This window comes from Thermobia domestica, chromosome 4 (genome assembly GCF_964235325.1).
Source record: "Thermobia domestica chromosome 4, izTheDome1.hap1.1, whole genome shotgun sequence".
In the NCBI taxonomy this organism is placed as follows: domain Eukaryota; kingdom Metazoa; phylum Arthropoda; class Insecta; order Zygentoma; family Lepismatidae; genus Thermobia; species Thermobia domestica.
In genome coordinates this window covers 306751382-306771068 of record NC_137457.1, presented here as the reverse complement: position 1 = coordinate 306771068, position 19687 = coordinate 306751382, and the positions used below count along the sequence as shown (strand labels likewise).

At 33.7% G+C, this 19687-nt stretch overlaps 1 protein-coding gene across 1 annotated transcript in view; it reads right to left on the bottom strand.

The window, feature by feature from the left end:
• Nucleotides 1–19687, bottom strand: part of LOC145684280 (disks large 1 tumor suppressor protein-like) — a gene marked incomplete in the record, with an annotated part of 1496324 nt that overhangs the window by 943656 nt on the left and 532981 nt on the right. Inside the window, 1 exon segment of the mRNA XM_081756423.1 lies at nucleotides 15774–15910. Coding sequence (XP_081612549.1) covers nucleotides 15774–15910 — 137 coding nt within the window.

Below are 19687 nucleotides of genomic sequence, written 5' to 3'. Positions count from 1 at the left end.
CTTCCGTAGTTTCTGCTTTTTTATTCTATATATTCCTTCTTCCCCTTCTCCATTTCCAAACAAAAATGAAAAAGAAAGAAATAATGCTAAAAATTAGATGATGATGATAATCATTCGCACCAAGCGTGAAATTAAGGGAGTTTTATCATTTTTTTTTTTTACGTTTTCCTTTATGTCTAATAGATGACACTTGGCAAAACTTTTGGTTTTTGAAAGAAAAAAAGAATGTAGATGGCAAGGCAGGTAAGGGAAAGAAATAAAAGGATAAAAATGTAGGAGGAAAAAATTAATGTCAGGTGGAAGAAAATCAAGAAAAATACGGTCTAAAATGAAAACGGATAAGAAATGTGAAGGAATGAAAGTAAAGTAAGGGAAGGAAAAGAAACGAAAGAACGTCTACAATGTCTACGCGCCACTAAATTACGAAAAGTTTTTTCATTTGCTACAAACTCTTTTCCCGTCTCCCCTTAAACAATTTAATATTTTTGTTCCAAGAGGAAAAAAAATCCCACAAAATTACTTGTCCGAAGTAATAGAAATATATATATAACTTTTCTTAAGATAGAACAACCAAGAAAGAGAGAGAGAGAGAATATAAAAATATTTGAAGTAACTCAACAGAGTCCAACAAAGAAAAAAAGTCCCGAATGTGAATATGCAAAATGGAGTCGATACGCCTAAACGAAATATCTTCTCCCAATATTTTGTAAATTATTTCTTCCACGCACTCTGAATAACAATATTTGATGAAACTTGAAAGAATTTGTTTTTCACTAAACTTGTTTTTTTCGTTAAGTTCTAGTACAGTTTTCCTTGTCATATTGTTTAAATGTATCTAAATCATTGAACAAATTTGGATACCTTAATTGGCCTCTTTGACGTAACAAACTAATTCTATGACCTATGGAAACCGGAGATTCAATGTCACGTTCACAAAAGCTCTCCACTGACTTCTGTCCTTAGGCAAATTGATCTAGTTTCTACTTTGTATTCCTATATCTGCGAGGTCCATCTTAATATTGTCCTCTCATCTGCGCCTCTTTTTCCTAATCATAGTTTTCAAAATAGACTTTCAGTTAAAACTATGAAAAATAGATGTTCATTTTGCTCCGACCTCACTCACCCACTGCCCTCATGAAGGTAACTGTCCATCGCCCTCGTGCTGGAAACTTGTCCTCGCCCTCGCGAGGTGAGTTGTCCATCACCCTCGCGCATCCTCGCCCTCACAGTGGAAGTTAGCCCTCACTCTCGTTTACACTCGCCCTCGCGAGGATGGTTGTGCAACGCCCTCGCTCGCCCTCCCTCTTGTACTAGAAGCTTCTCCTCGACCTCGCGCACCATCGCCCTGGCAGTGGCAGTGGGCCCTCGCCCTCGTTCACCCTCACCCTCGAGTTGTACATCGCCCTCGTTTGCCCTCGCCCTCATATAATTGAGGGTGAGGAAACCCTTGCGAGGATCAGATCCTCAATTTTTCAGCCTATTTGCTGAATTGTTTTCCTTAATATACGTCCTAAACAAAGAAAACTACACATACTATCGTATAACTTACTCCAGATCACCTAAAATGGAAGAAATCACTGACTACTTCACGCTTAATATTACCATGAATATGTTCAGATGAAATTTTAATAGTTTCCTTTACATCTTTCGGTGCAAACTAGTGTTGCACATGAGACGAGACGAGACTAGAAATAAGGTTTTATCATATCGTCTCTTAAATTTTATAGAAGTCTCGTCTCGTCTCAATTTTCGGAAACTTCTTTATTGTCTCGATTGTCGACGTCTCACTTCTCGTCTCGTTCTGTAAATTTAAGTACAAAATGTGTCCCCTTATCTAGAAGTTCTCAGAATCCTTCTGCGTCACGAGAGGTGTAAGAACATTTACACCAAAAGAACATATAAGAAGATTTAAACCATATTTATTATTGAAATATATTGTGATTTACGTTATCTTTAAACGTTCATAAATGCTCTTCATTGTGATCACCTTTATCAATTTATAGGTTTTTCAAACGGATCATACTTGGGTGAACTAGTGTTGCTCACAAGACTCGAAAAAATTCTCGTCTTGTCTCGTAATTCTCCAAAAATGGTTAAACAGCAAATTCAATATAGTTGTTAAGGAAACTTGCCCTTCTTCCTCGCATACCCTCGTTTTCGCGAATGAAATGTTCCTCGCCCTCGCGAACTCTCGCCATTGCAGAGGAAGTTGACCCCTGCACTCGCGCACCCGCACCCTCGCAGTGACACTTGGTGCTCGCCCTCGTTCACCTTCGCCCTCGTGCTGAAAACTTGTCGTCGCCCTCGTTGGCCCTCGCTCTTATGTTGGGAATTTCTCCTCGCCCTCACGCACCCTTGCCCTCGCATTGATATTTGGTCCTCGCCCTCGCAAAGGGAATTGTCTGTCGCCCTCGCGCACCCTCGCCCTCGCTGTCGAAGCTTGTTCTCGCCCTCGCGTAATTGTGGGCGAGAGAATTTGAGGGTGAGGATGCCCTCGAGAGGGTCACCCTCACGAGGGTGAACATCTCTGCTATGAAAGCGTTTCTAGTTTGTTCCATTCTGGCTACATGACCTGCCCATCTGAGCCTTCTAGACTTGATGAACTTAATAATCTTTGGTAAACGATATAAATTATGTAGTTCCTCGCTATAAAGTTAACGCCATTCAACATTCCCGTTCCTCTTGGGCCCGAATATTCGTGTTACGATCTTGTTCTCAAATACTTTCAGTCTACGTAAGAGTAGAGTAAGCGACCATGTTTCGCAACTATACAGAACAACACACATGATTATCGTTTGATATATTTTAAGCTTTGAATTCCCCAAAAGAATTCGCGACAACAAGAGATTTTGAACTGAATAATAACACGAATTTTCTTCTTTTAGTTGACATTGAATTTCTTCCTGAATAAGGTTTTCGTCTGTTAATATTGGTCTTAGATATTTGAAAGTATAGACTTTACCGAAAGTAAAGAATAATGAATAAAAATATGAAAAATAAAAAAAGACTAGTAAAATTTGAAGAAAAGTCCATGGAATGAAACGAAATCTTAAGTTTAATATCCCTTATAAAAAAACAAAACATAAATACCAAAGATAAACAACAAAGAACAAGAAAAATTCAAGAAAACTTCAGGAAACGGAAAGAAATTTTCAGTTGAACGTTATGTCGAAAGCAAAACTACGATAAATATAGATATCAAAAGTTAAACAAAAGACTAGTAAAATTTCAAAAGAATTCCATGAAATGAAATTTTCAGTTTAATGTCTCTTATATGATAAGAAAACTATAATAAATGGGAATTTAAAAGACAAACAAAAGACTAGTTACATTTCAAAAGAATTCCATGAAATGAAATGTTCAATTTAATGTCTCTTATAGGATAAGAAAATAATAATAAATGGGAATTTAAAAGACAAACAAAAGACTAGTAAAATTTCAAAAGAATTCCATGAAATGAAATTTTCAATTTAATGTCTCTTATAGGATAAGAAAACTATAATAAATGGGAATTTAAAAGACAAACAAAAGACTAGTAAAATTTCAAAAGAATTCTATGAAATGAAATTTTCAATTTAATGTGTCTTATAGGATAAGAAAACAATAATAAAAGGGTATTTAAAAGACAAACAGAAGACTAGTAAAATTTCAAAAGAATTCCATGAAATGAAATTTTCTATTTAATGACAATAATAAATGGGAATTAAAAATACAAACAAAAGACTAATAAAATTTCAAAAGAATTCCATGAAATGAAATTTTCAGTTTAATGTCTCTTATATGATAAGAAAACTATAATAAATGGGAATTTAAAAGACAAACAAAAGACTAGTAAAATTTCAAAAGAATTCTATGAAATGAAATTTTCAATTTAATGTGTCTTATAGGATAAGAAAACAATAATAAAAGGGTATTTAAAAGACAAACAGAAGACTAGTAAAATTTCAAAAGAATTCCATGAAATGAAATTTTCTATTTAATGACAATAATAAATGGGAATTAAAAATACAAACAAAAGACTAATAAAATTTCAAAAGAATTCCATGAAATGAAATTTTCAATTTAATGTCTTTTATAGGATAAGAAAATAATAATAAATGGGAATTTAAAAGACAAACAAAAGACCAGTGAAATTTCAAAATAATTCCATGAAATGAAATTTTCAATTTAATGTCTCTATAGGATAAGAAAACAATAATAAATGGGAATTTAAAAAGAAACAAAAGACTAGTAAAATTTTAAAAGAAGTCCATGAAATGAAATTTTCAATTTAATGTCTCTTATAGGATAAGAAAACAATAATAAATGGGGATTTAAAAGACAAACAAAAGACTAGTAAAATTTCAAAAGAATTCCATGAAATGAAAATTCAATTTAATGTCTCTTATAGGATAAGAAAACAATAATAAATGGGAATTTAAAAGACAAACAAAAGACTAGTAAAGTTTCAAAAGAATTCCATGAAATGAAATTTTCAATTTAATGTCTCTTATAGGATAAGAAAACAATAATAAATGGGAATTTAAAAGACAAACAAAAGACTAGTAAAATTTCAAAAGAATTCCATGAAATGAAAATTTGAATTTAATGTCTCTTATAGGATAAGAAAACAATAATAAATGGGAATTTAAAAGACAAACAAAAGACTAGTAAAGTTTCAAAAGAATTCCATGAAATGAAATTTTCAATTTAATGTCTCTTATAGGATAAGAAAACAATAATAAATGGGAATTTAAAAGACAAACAAAAGACTAGTAAAGTTTCAAAAGAATTCCATGAAATGAAATTTTCAATTTAATGTCTCTTATAGGATAAGAAAACAATAATAAATGGGAATTTAAAAGACAAACAAAAGACTAGTTAAATTTCAAAAGAATTCCATGAAATGAAAATTTTAATTTAATGTCTCTTATAGGATAAGAAAACAATAATAAAAGGGAATTTAAAAGACAAACAGAAGACTAGTAAAATTTTAAAAGAATTCCATGAAATGAAATTTTCAATTTAATGTCTCTTATAGGATAAGAAAACAATAATAAATGGGAATTTAAAAGACAAACAAAAGACTAGTTAAATTTCAAAAGAATTCCATGAAATGAAAATTTTAATTTAATGTGTCTTATAGGATAAGAAAACAATAATAAATGGGAATTTAAAAGACAAACAAAAGACTAGTAAAATTTCGAAAGAATTCCATGAAATGTTCACTTGAATGTCTCTTATAGGACAAAACAATGATAAATGGGAATTTAAAAGATAATCAAAATTCTAGTAAGATTTCAAGAAAATTCTATGAAACAAAATGAATCTTCAGTTCCAAGTCTCTGAAGATAAAACTAACTAACTAACTAACACTATGGCCTATGGAACCCGGAGGTTCAATGCCGCGTTCACAAAAGCTCTCCACTGACTTCTATCCTTAGCTAACTCCATCCAGTTTCTACTCTGTATTCCAATCTCTGCGAGATCCATCTTAATATTGTCCTCCCATCTGCGCCTAGGTCTTCCTAATGGTCGTTTTCCGATTGGTCTTCCAGTCAAGACTTTGAAAGCGTTTCTGCTTTCTTCCATTCTAGCTACATGACCCGCCCATCTAAGCCTCCTAGACTTGACGACCCTAACAATGTTGGGTAAACCATATAAATTATGTAGTTCCTCGTTATGAAGTTTCCGCCATTCCCCATTCCCGTTCCTCTTGGGTCCGAATATTCGTCTCAGGATCTTGTTCTCAAATACTTTCAGTGTATGTTCTTCCCTCAGAGTAAGTGACCATGTTTCGCAGCCATACAGAACAACAGGCATGATGTCTCTGAAGATAACAATGGTATATTATACGATGAATAAAATACAGAAAATTATTAAAATGTCAATAAAAGTCTTTGAAATGGGATAAAAATATTTAGTTTAATGTCTCTTATAGGGAAGAGAAACAATGAAAAAAGATCAATATCTGATCAAACACTTGCTTGAACGATGACCAAGTTAGAAAACTACCTGAAATAAATAACATAACCTCGTTGTACATTTTCTTACCGTTTGTAAATTTCAGGCTGCAATCACTGGTATTAAAAGACTAAACTAAATATTGTAATGTGCCACGAATGCTATATACTCCTGTTTTTAAACATCATACATGGATTTACAACAGGGTACTACACATCACGTGAAATTACTACGAGCAGGAGACGACGGATCACCGGCACCTCCTACAAATCACATGATGACAGGACAACAGCAACGCAATCTCCGCTCTGGGACATCTATATATTGGACAGCAACCAGCGGACCGGTACTAGTCTTCGATTGGTCTACCTTTATTAGACTTGCAGTGGAGTGTAGGAGACACCTATCCCTTCCCAAAGCGTTAGCTTGCAGCGGAGCTAACGGCTCCTAGACTTCGCCTCTCTTTGCTGCTTGCTGTGGAGCAGCGGAAGAATCCCAAACACAACCCAGCCTCGCTTGCAGCGGAGCCTTGACGGGAATCTTAAGCTCGTCTACTTCAAGCGGAGTAGAGTGTGTCCTACAACCCCTCAAATAGCACACTACTGAGGTTTCCTTCTCGAGACCGTCAGATCGAGTGGAACCTGTATTTACCTTGTACCTTACATTAGAGCATTTTAATAGTATCTGTGAACAAGGGCGCCCATCAGAGGGGACAAGGTGGGGTAAATACTATTGTATTTTATTAGTTTATCATAAAAACCGATAGTGAGAGTCGATTTTTGACTCTTCTTTTATGAAACTTAGTTCTACCTACCAAAGAAATTTTACATGGTGGAGGCGCCAGGTAGCAAGAAAACAAATTAGCAAGAAAATAACTCTTTAATGTAGTCGAAAATCTGGAACATGTGAAGCAAGTGGAGGAAAAGAAATAGTGAACTTAAGGATTGCAAAATTAGAAAATAAAACTGACAGAAGAATTAAGATAAACCTCCATTTGAAATATCAGATACAAAATTCAAATATTTAAGGTAATGCAGTAAAACGAATCAATGAACCTTTGTCTTCGAAATTAACAACAACAACAACAACAACAACAACAAAAAAGAATGCTATAAATTTTCATCCAATATGCGTGACATTCAGGAATATAAAACAGATTAGAAAAGAATTCGATAAACAAATATTTAGCAAATTGGTAAAAGAATTAGATGAACACGTAACTTAAAAAGAAGGTAATTACCACAATTATTGTATCTCCAGCGTTATACGTAAATATTATGTATTTATAAGTTAATATACATTATCATGCTATTATTATTTGCCTTGACGGTAGATTTAACTCAAATTGAGCAAAATTAATGTCAAATTAATAATGTCTGATCGGATTAAATGTTTCGTAAATTGTATTATAACCTATATGGAATGTGTGCATTTACATCTTTCTATATGAAAAAAAAAAGATCAATTACCATGAAAATGTGGTTATGAATTATATGAAACAACTTGATATTAATTACGAATACCAACGAAATGGTCGAACAATAATTACGAATGTCATTTAAAATACCACCAGCATCATCATCATTATCATGAGAAATATTCTGGAATCACGACAGACCATTGACACAAATTTAGAAACTTCTATGAACTATAGTTGTCTGTTGTTTTTCACGAAAGAATTACTCTGTTAATACAGTTCATTAACATAAATCTTTTCCTCCTTTTTCTTCATTTACGGTACCTACTGCCTTCCTACTATCACATTCCTAATAACTCAATGTCTTCTCAAGTAATGCCCTAACCATTTCTTTTCCTTATTCTATTTTGAATATTTTTCTTTTTACCTTGAAATTTGCTCTTACCTTCTATCGCACCCCTAATAAAACAATTTGTTTACAAACCAATTGATTTAATAACGAACTTATTTCTATTTTCAAAATTTTCTTTCAATAGTGCTGTCCTTTCCTTCGACACTTACTCCTACCTTCTACCATACCGCCTACGAATCCTAATAACATAATTTCTTAATAATAATTTCTGATAAATTTCTTTTTCTCTTCTTAACTATTTTCAGAATTATCTTCTCGAACACTTCTCTTACCTTTTATTACATCCCTAATACCACAATTTCTTATCAATTAATCTCCTAATCAATTTATTTTTCTCTTTTTTAACTGTCTCTAGTAGTGTTCTTCTACTTTTACCTTTTTACCACACCTTCTATTACGTTCCTAATAACACAATTTCTTATCAAATAATCTCCTAATCAATTTATTTTTCTAATTTTTAACTGTCTCTAGTAGTGTTCTTCTACTTTTACCTTTTTACCATACCTTTTATTACGTCCCTAATAACACAATTTCTTATCAATTAATCTCCTAATCAATTTATTTTTCTAATTTTTAACTGTCTCTAGTAGTGTTCTTCTACTTTTACCTTTTTACCACACCTTCTATTACGTCCCTAATAACACAATTTCTTACCAATTAATCTCCTAATCAATTTATTTTTCTAATTTTTAACTGTCTCTAGTAGTGTTCTACTTTTGCCTTTTTACCACACCTTCTATCACGTTACTAATAAGACAATTTAGTAATATCCTAACAAACAATTATTTTCTTTATTTTAACTATATTCAATATTACATATTTTCTCCTAACAACTTCCCACTTCCTATCCATTCCACTCGGCCAAATTCCTGCCGATATTTCAATTGTGCCCAGTCATTTTTTTTCTTTTTTGTAGTACTTCGCTATTTTTCAAATTTCTGCTCTGATTCGTGGAATACTGTACGTACAATATACGATAAAGCATTTTATGCAATCCTTTAATCAATGATCCGCTAGTATACTTTCTTCCTTCCTAAAAGTTTCTTTCCATTACTATTCTTGCTCTTATTTTTCGTTCACACTTCATCTCTTTATTATGAAGATTATCAAATATTTTAAACAAGTTACTTGTTCTTCTTTTCTCCCTTCCCACTTTTATACTTGACACATCTTCATTCTACTTCATACTGCATTCTTCTTTTAGTATTTCACCTACGTTCTTCACTGTTTTCCTCCTCACTTTCTTAACGTTTTGGTAGACAATTGAATTGTTTCAGTACAGTCGTTAAGAAAGGTCTCCACAAAGAACATTTTTTTTTAAAGGAAAGAAATTTTTCGAATTTGGACACATGTTTAGTTTGCCAACGTGTCTGGGTGGAACTATGGAAATTAAGCAATGTGCTATTACTGCTCCATAAGTTGGACACCAGGTATATAGACACACATCTATGGAAGCACGACTCACCAATGTAGGGAAGCAAACTTATATACATATTGATTATCAACGTTTGTTAGAAAGAACACGATAATCAACATTTTGCCTACATTAACCCTTATGACACTGATGACGTGACCGTCACGTCATGGAGTAATAGGGTAATAGTAGTAATAGAGAAAAGGCCCCCAAGTGTTAAAACGGTTAAATTTCTTAAATCAAAACTTGTTTCCATATATTTTGCAAAAAAATTCTACACCCTTCTTAAAATGGTAGTAAAAATATGGAGATTCATTTCACGCCGAGTGACATCAGTGTATGCTTTCCTTTATTTTCCTTTGGGCACAAGCATTTGATGATTAACTTGTTGGGCATACTTCCATTCTGACCCCCGCTCTATCCAAGGATGGATCCAGGACGGGAATTCTGGGGGGGCAGTGGGTTGTAATACTGCTATTTAGAGTTACTTTTAAAAGCTCTAAACTCTGGAATGGGTTTAATTTATATATAAAATATAAAAACTTTCCTCTTCTGGCCATCGCCCCCTGGATCCGCTACTGGCTCTATCCTGTTTTAAGCTACCCATACTTTACAGGGCTCAAAGACAAACAGAAGTTCAAATTGCTTTTCTTCTCGACTGAACTCAATCAAATTTGATTAATCATTTTTTACGAGTTTTTGTCCTCACCGAACAAGTCAATCTTGAGAAGTAAATGTTTACGTTGGTTTCTGCTTTCTGTCTTGATCAAATTTGATCTTTAGCATTGATCGATCTCAGCTAAATATTACTTTATCACTTCATTAGGCTATCACTGTCTTTCTTGCTACTTTTAGTTCAATTTGATCAAAGTTGGTTTCGGGATTTGGGCTTGATTGGTCTATCCTAAATACTGTAGGTCCAGCCAGGTTCTCAATCAGTGCCGTGCCGTGGAAAATCAGTACCCCGAGCGAGAGCATTACGATGGCGCCCCCTCACATACGAGTGAGGTCGACAGACCAATCACGAAGTGCCACCATAGTTGGCGCGAAGCGTAAGAAAATTTTCAAAAATAAACCCTGCTTTTCCTTAATTTCGAGCACTTTTTATTACTTTTTCCCTTCCATTTTATAATTATATGCACATGCATTTTTCTAACATGACCAACATTATAGCACCACTTTCTAAAGCAGGAAGAATAGTGCATACTAGTAATATTCCAAGTACTTTTCCTCTCTTTCTTTTCTTTGTTCCTCCCGAATTTTGTGTCCCTTACTTCGGCGCCCGGGCCGTCGCCCCACTCGCCCCCCCGTACAGCACGGCATTGTTCTCAATGGCCTTCATGTTATCTTTATACAAATGGTATTTAGTTAAGATGGCCTTCATGTTATCTTGATACAAATCAAAGTACGCTATCAAGACATTCAAGTTATCATGATGCTACTGGTTATTATGTTATCAAGGCCTTTACGTTAGTGTGATACAAATCGAAGTAGATTATCAAGGCATTCATGTTATCTTGATGGAACTTGAATTAAGTTATCAAGGGTCTAAATGTTATTTTCATGCAAATGCAAGTAGGTTATCCAGGCCTACATGTTATCTTGATGCAAATGATATTACGTTATTAAGGTACCTCATTTTAACTTGATACACACGTAAGTGCATTATCAAGGATTTTAGGTTATCTTGATGCGAATGGAATTAAATTATTAAAGCCTTCATGTTATCTTGATATAAATGGAAGTAAGTTATCAAGGTCTTGAAGTTATCTAGATGAAAATGGAATTATAATCTCAAAGGCATGTCATTTTGACACTGACTTTGGCCTTCAGCAATTTAAGAAAATTTGGCTGGCCATATTCATAGGTCGTAAATCGATAACGCCATACATCACAAATACAAATTTACTTCGGTTTTGATCATGATGATTTTTTTTTAACTTGGTCATTTTCAATTAAAATTTGTATGTTACGTCATTAGTTTATGAATTACCTTAATGTTAGGTTTCATTCAAATTGATCAACTCTGGTTTTGGCCTTTGACTTTGTCCAAATTTGGCCACTGATCTTGACCAATCTTAATGAAATTAAGTAGTTTTGTTACGTTCGGGACTAGTGACATCCGTGTCAATTTTGATCCAAATCTATTGAGCCATTCCCGTGGAATGTACGAGTAGGTTCACAAACAGATTACCGCATAGAACATTCTAGTGGCTCTCCGTAGAAGCAAGCAAAACGAAAGAAAAAGTCCCCATGTACTCAAAACAATTAATAATTTTAAAAAAAGTTTCCAGTAGTAAATAATTTCGCTTCCTTCTCTTCAGTCGGTATTTCTATTTAAAGCGAACGTTAACTTCGCTTAAAACAACTAATACACTTCCTCAAACATTAATTTGCTATTAGCGTAATTTGTAGTAAGGGCTTTCGATATGAAAGAAGCCATTAAGGGTCGTTGAAGCTTAACAACGACCGTTGGAATTAAGAGCGTCTAATAAGGTTCCCTTGTTCACATGAGGCCAACGCAAAACCAGCCTTCGTTAATTTATTTTCGACTCTCTCGAAGAGTCGATTGTCCATATACACGATCCTCCTCCACTTGAAAAACTTACATAACTGCTCGAGGTCGTTCACTCTTTAAGAGAAAGATTGCATTCATGGCTTGAATTCTAATCCTTCCTCTCTCTCTCTCTCTCTCTCTCTCTCTCTCTTTTTTTTTTTTTTATTGTCAAAGATTCAAAATGGCCTCCAACTGCCATTTACAGACACCCTGCTTTTCATGTTTTCAGCAATTCCCTATTTATCACAATTTACTTTCGATTCTTGCAATATTTATTATTCTATTCAGCATGTGTCACTATTGACAGAAATAATGCAAGGTGGACACAAACTCTCTCCTGATAACAAACATTAATAACAAGCACTGTCTTCTACATCCGTCCGGCGGTGATATCAAGGAAACAAAGAATGATAGAAGCACAAACAAACGAGAAGCATGCGGTATGTATGAAAACATTGCTTGTATGATACTTCAAGATTTTGCCACAGCCTGTGCTGCCATCTAATGCAGCTGACTCACGCGACAGTCATTTGTTTAAAAATGGCGTCAGCACGGCAGAAAGCGAAGTTTCCCGTCACAGTTCAACGAACATTCACGGGAGAGTATGACAGCAGCCACCAAATGTTAAAGAGTATGAGGGAATGGTATAGGAAGTTCATTGCAACAGGAAGTGTTTTAGATCGTGATAGAAGCGGTAGACCAAGTGTTAGTGAGGAACGTGTGGAAGCTGTTCGTGTTGCTTTAATCCGAAGACCACGGAAATCCCTGCTTTGCATCACGTGAACCAAACATCCTGAAGTCAACTGTGTTAAAATTTTTTCACAAACTGTGATTTTTCCATAAGTAGAAGCTTTGCTTTGTAAATAATTAAATACACACTAATTATTTGCTGAGCAAAATCATATATTTTCATTAAAAATTAAATACGTGTTACTGTTTTACCAATTAACTTTTTGGCTTCATCAGACATTATGAGATATAGGATGACTACAGTCTTATATACATACAACCACAGACTAGAGTGCATACAGACGAGCAACTTCCTATATGCACTATTGAAATCAGTTTAGATCGTCTGCACAGTGAAAGAACCAATCAACGCTCTCGGTGGGCGGAATCGGTGTTGTCGTGTGTGGATGGCGCTGCCATCGGTCTTGGAACGTGACGTCATAGGTTGTCATAGTAACCGGCGGATTGTTTTTGTCTTCGCATCTCAGTGTTAGATGTACTGCAGAAAGATGAGATAAGCTTATTGTTCACTTTTTCTTGTACTGTCTCGGGAGTGGACGTTCCTTTCCAGCTTTTTTATATTAACAGATCTTTCTTTCTTTGAAAATATCTAAGTTCAGCAAAGTATGTCGACAGAAAAAGCTGTTCCCCAAATGCAACTAAAGGAGCGAAAGAGTAACAGTTACTTTCGAAATTTCCACGTAGGTGACGCCAAATTGACTAGTCAGCTCCATCGTCGCGTGTTAGAGGCGCTACTGTCGCCAAGTTTCCAGTTTTTCGCTGAGTTTGCGGTCTGTATATTCTAGTCTGTGCATACAACAGCTAAGGTATCTTTCTTCTGATTGGCTCCTGGCAGCAGCAAATCTCCTTCAAGTGTACTTATTTGAAAATTCCTATATAGATGCTTTCTATTGTTGCTAATAAGACAAAATGACGATTTTAATTAAACTAATTTAAATTAACAATTAACTTAAATAATTAAGTAAATAATCATATATATATATATATATATATATATATATATATATATATATATATATATATTAATAAATACACAAACACTATTACACCTATATATGCACACATATATACATATACACTGACTCCGGCCAGGAGCAGATCAGAAGAAAGATACCTTAGCTGTTGTATATATATATATATATATATATATATATATATATATATATATATATATATATATATATATATATATATATATATAAAGATTGTACAGTTATCCTGTATCTCATAGTGTCTGATAAAGCCAAAAAGTTAGTTGGTAAAACAGTAACACGTATTTAATTTATAATGAAAATATATGGTTTTGCTCAGCAAATAATTAGTGTGTATTAACACAAACGTTTGAAGTTATATGCATATACGGTGCAGATTGTTCATGGTCTCCGACGCGCAAGTTCCGCATGTGACATCGCATGAGCAACTAATCGAGCACAAGTGGAAATTCTCTAAATCAGGTAAAATAATAAAAAAAAACTTTTAGAGTTTTCCTATTATTTGCTCCAGACCGCATTCTTCTATCATTCTTAGTTTTCTTGTTATTAATCTTCGTTATCAGGAAGAGACTTTATTTCCACCCTGTAGAATACATACAACTGGGAATAGGAAAAACTGTCGTCTTTATTTAAAAAAAAAAATGGAAAATCTGTTTCTAGAGAAAATTAAAACAAAACATGTCGATTTTCTACAAAACCGGTTACGATTTTTAATCGAAACCAGTATCGGTTTTATTTTTAAAACACGTTTTCGTATTTTACCGAAACTATTTTCACTTTCTCCAAACAATTTTCGGATTTTACCGAAACCTCTGTGATTTTTGCCGAAGCTGATATGTCCTTTTTTGTTCTCCTAATACGCATTTCCAACGAACGAGCAAAAAAGCTGTTCGAAATTATTAGTTTTTGTGCTCACTACAAGTTACAACCTGCTACTTAACAGTGTATACAGTAAATAAATAAAAATGTTGTGGCATAATAAACTGTATCGAATTGGCATAAAATATTTCAATTAACAATTTTTTTAAACTTTCTATTCGGTTAGACCAATGCCGCAGTTGGGTCAATGAATCATAAACAAGTATTTGAAAATATAACATATAAATCTCAACACCAGCCAGAAGTTGGATCAATGAACCATGAACTGTAAAATACAACACATAGTGCCGACAACTTCTCTCCAGTTGGAAATGAATCACATGTAGGAAAATACAACACACAACTGCCAACAACTGCTCAAAATCGGACTAATGAATCATATATACGAAAAGATAACACACAAATGTCAACAACGGCTCAAAATCGGACTAATGAATCATATATACGAAAAGATAACACACAAATGTCAAAAACTGCTCAAAATCGGACTAACGAATCATATATACGCAAAGATAACACACAAATGTCAACAACTGCTCAAAATCGCACTAATGAGTCACATATACGAAAGGACAACACATAAATGTCGAGAATAAGTTAAAATTAGAGCAATGAATCACATGTACGAAAGGACAACACACAAATGTAGACAATTGGTTAAAATCGAAGCAATGAATCACATGTAGGAAAACATATAAATGACAAAAATTGGTTAAAATGGGACCAATGAATCATATGTAGAAAAACTAATAAATGACAAATAAATATTAATAACTACTATAAGTCGGAATAATGAATCATATATTACAAAACACTTCACATAAATGCAAATAAATTTTCATAGTTTTTCCGAATGAATCACATGCTAGAACATATAGCGCAAAATAAATAAATAAATAAATCTCCACCCAATTAACCACATCAATAACATATTGGAAAATGCAACATATAAATGCTAACAATTCTAGACGTTAAGCCAGTAAATCACATACTGGCAATATTGAGGCCATATCACTGCAGCACCGATATCTAAGTATTTGTAATACAGTGTTTTTGTTTGTAATACCTGTTAATACACAACTGAAAATGTTGAAATGTATGGGACGTAAAGGTAATGTATCCTGGCCAGTACGGTGTAACTAAAGAAATCTCAATGAGTAGGATGAAATACACTCTGCTTCGTAGAGTGTTAAATAGATATAAAAGCAAAGATTATACTGAATGTTTACATTAAATTAAGTCCACGATCAATTTTACATTTTTAGTGCATCTTCTTGGTATTTTCAAACCGAACGATCTTATAAATGAAACAAAAACTATATCAGATGCTACCGTTTGAACTACAACGTGTATTATTTTTTTATTACCATGAAAGAAAAAGCTTTTAAAAATAATGGAATGGTACTTACATCATTGTTGCCGTAGGATGGAGTAATCGGGCCATCGCTTGCTTCCCATTTGTTTGCTATTCGAATAGTTTCGGCGGTTTTTTGTTGAATGGATTTCGTGTCGTCCAATAACGTGAGCTCGTAAAATTCTTGGATGTCTGAAAAAAAAAAAAGAGATCAAATACATTTATTTAAAAATAATTAATTTTTGTGTGAAGCTAAGCATATATATATATATATATATATATATATATATATATATATATATATATATATATATATATATATATATATATATATATATATATAATACAATTTTCTCTATAAAAAGTGTGTTCTCTAATAACTAGGAAAATCGTGTCTCAAGGACCAGGCAGCCTAGAGAAGGATCCTCACAGATCAGGGGCGGATCCAGGGGGTCAAGATCGGGGTGATCGGCCTTCCCCCCAGAAAAGGAAGCTTTCTTATTTTATGTATATAAATAAAACCCATCCCAAAGTTTGGAGCCCTTAAAAGTAGCAGTATGACAGAAGTCGGTCCTGGATCCGCCGCTGCCACAGACTTCCATTAACTAGTAAGTGGAGATAAACTAAGTGGAGTGGATTTAGGATTCTCAATGCCCCATGCAAGCAAAGAGAGTTTAGAAAGCTACAAAGCTCCAAGCAAGCTGGGTGGTTGAGGTTAAGAAACCCATAAGACTCCAGACAATCAGAGGGGGGTAGATTCAGGAGGCCTTAGAGCTCTCGGCGAGCTAGAAGGCTTGGGGTGGGTTAGGAATCTCTCAAAGTTCCAAGTAAGCTAGGAGAGTGGAGTTAGACCAGCCAAAGATTGATGCCAGATGTGGTGGTCCTCTTGGTTTTATAGCTAGCTCCAGTGCAGTGTAGCGGTAGTGCTGGTGTTTTTGCCATCTGCCTCTGAAATACTGTTACTTCCAGACATGTTTTTGTGAGGCACTGCCCCCCGGAGCTCTGAGAGTGTCTCCCGGAGTAGACAAAAATAATACGTCTATAATATAAAAATAAATAAAATAATACCGTGTGAAGATAATGTGTGTTCCTCTGAATGCTAAATGTGCCCCCCAGAACACTTTTTCTAAAAGAAACACTGTTTGTAATAGGAAGGCCGTACGTGGTCCTGTTTATAAATGCAAGCACGTGTTGATTGTTTATAAATAGAACCATGTGTGGAATATTACTATACACACCTACACACACACACACACACACACACATATATATATATATATATATATATATATATATATATATATATATATATATATATATATATATATCCTTTTCCGTGGATCGAAACTAATGACTTTTGCATCACAGATAAGCCCTCAACAACTGATTTCTTGTCTTCTCCACAAATATGAAGAAATAAGCAATTGGACACTGTTTTTTTAAGTGATTCCGCAAGAAAGAAACCACTTTTTACAGTTAGCTTACCTATGCATCAATAGAACAAACAAGAGCTACGAGAGGGAGGAAAGCCAGTTTTATGTTTGCTTTACCTGTCCTTATGGGATCTGTCATGTCCTATAACGGAAAAAGCTACAGAGAGAATAGCCGCTTTTACATTAGCTTCGTCTGTCCTCATGGTGTTTGTAATACTCTGTATCTTCAGAACAAAACGAAGCTATCGGAAGAAAAGCTACTTTTACATTTGCTTTATCCGTTCTCATGGTGTTTGTAACGCCATATGGCGGAAAAGTTACAAAGAGAATAGTCCCTTTTACATTAGCTTTGTTTAACCTCATGGTGTTTGCAAGGCCCTGTATCTTCAGAACAAAACAGAGCTATGGGAAGAAATTTTACATTCTTTTCTTCTGTTCTCATGGGATCTGTGATGCCATGGAGGAGTTAAATAAGAAGTTATTAAATAATTTAAATACGAAGTTACCATTACACTTTCATTGAAATGTATTCTGAGGGGACAGAGAAGATTCAAATGCTTTCCACAATTCTAGTCTCCTCGTGCAAAGAGTGGAGGCATTTTAGCTAGTCAATTAATAAAGAGAAGTTAAATAAAAATCAATTAATAAACACGAGTTAAATAAGAAGTCACTATTATATTTTCATTGAAATAAATTGAGGGAGCAAAGAGGGATAAAATGTTTTCCATATCCTATTCTCCAGATGCAAAAAAGTGAACATTTCAACTAATCAATTAATAAAAAAGATTTAAGTAAATATCAATTAATATATAAGTTTTTAAATAAGAAGTTGCTTAATAAACAGAAGTTAAATAAGAAGTGACCACTACAGTTTCATTGAAATATATTCTGAGGGGGAATAGCGGGTTCAAATACTTCAAAAATTTTGTTCTCCCCATGCAAAATGTGGGCATTTCAGCTAGTCAACTAAAAAAAAGTCGAATAAAATAATATATCGATTAATAAAAAGAGTTACAGTAAATATAAAGGTCAATTAATGAACAGGAGTCAAATAAGAAGACAATTAATAAACAGGAGTTAAATAAGACAATTAATAAACAAGAGTTAAATAAATCAATTAATAAACAAGAGTTAAATAATAAGGCAATTAATAAACAAGAATTAAATAAGAAGACAATTAATAAACAAGAGTTAAACAAGAAATCAATTAATAAACAAAAGTTAAATAAGAAGACAATTAATAAACAAAAGTTAAATAAGAAGACAATTAATAAACAAAAGTTAAATAAGAAGACAATTAATAAACAAGAGTTAAATAAGAAGACAATTAATAAACAAAAGTTAAATAAGAAGACAATTAATAAAGAAGAGTTAAATAAGAACTCAATATAATAAACAAGAGTTAAATAAGAAATCAATTATTAAACAGGAGCTAAATACGAAGTCACCAGTACATTTTCATTGAAATGTATTCTGAGGGAGCAGAGAAGGTTCAAATGTTTTCCCAATTGTATTCTCCCCGTGAAAAGAGTAGCCATTTCAGGTAGTCAATTAATAAAGAGAAGTTAAATAAAAATCAATTAATAAACAGGAGTTAAATAAGAAGTCACTACTACATTTTAATTAAAATATATTGAGGGATGAAAGAGGGTTCAAATGCTTTCCGCAATGCTATTCTCCCCATGCAAAGAGTGGAGCATTTCAGCTAGTCGATTAATAAAGAGGAGCTAAATAAAAATCAGTTAATAAACAGGAGTTAAATAAGAAGTCATTAATAAAAAGAGTTACAGTAAATACAGATATGTTCAAATTATTAGACTCAACATTCAGTTTCTAAATATTTTACTGTTCTTACAATATTAGTCAGAAAACACGTTTGAACTTAGTTCAAATTACTGCTCTGTAACTCTGTTCTAATTTCTTCTGGTTATGGCACATACTTTCCCATATTTATAAAACAAATGCGTACGTGACATTCAAATATAAATACTGTACAGTGTATCTAAATTGAAAAAAAAAATGAAATGGAAAACTTACAAGAAAATTATCTCTCACACAAATATTAATATTTCGTATGAAATCCGTTATTCTTTATTAAATCTTTTATCCTTTGTGGCATGCTATGTACGAGATTAGCACATTTTGCCTTCAATTCAACATCATGAACCACAAATTGTTGATATCCTCGATCAACTGATGTTTGGTTGTAATGTGCTTCTCCTTTATCTTTTCCTTCATGAAACTCCAAGCGTTTTCAGTCGGGTTCATATTAGGACTTTTGCCTGGCCACGGAAGAACACTAATTTCGTTGTTCTCGAAGATTTTCACAGTTTTGCCCCGGTAGCATGGGACTCCATCATGCATCAAGATGAAGTGTGAGTCATCAAACCAGACTGCAGTCTGCGGAAGCAGTTCCTCTTGAAGAGCTTGTAGGTATTGGTCGTGCTTCATTATTACCTGTGTTATATACAGTTTCCCCGCTCCGAAGACAGACATCACACACCCCAGACCATGACTGAAGTAGGATGCTTCACGG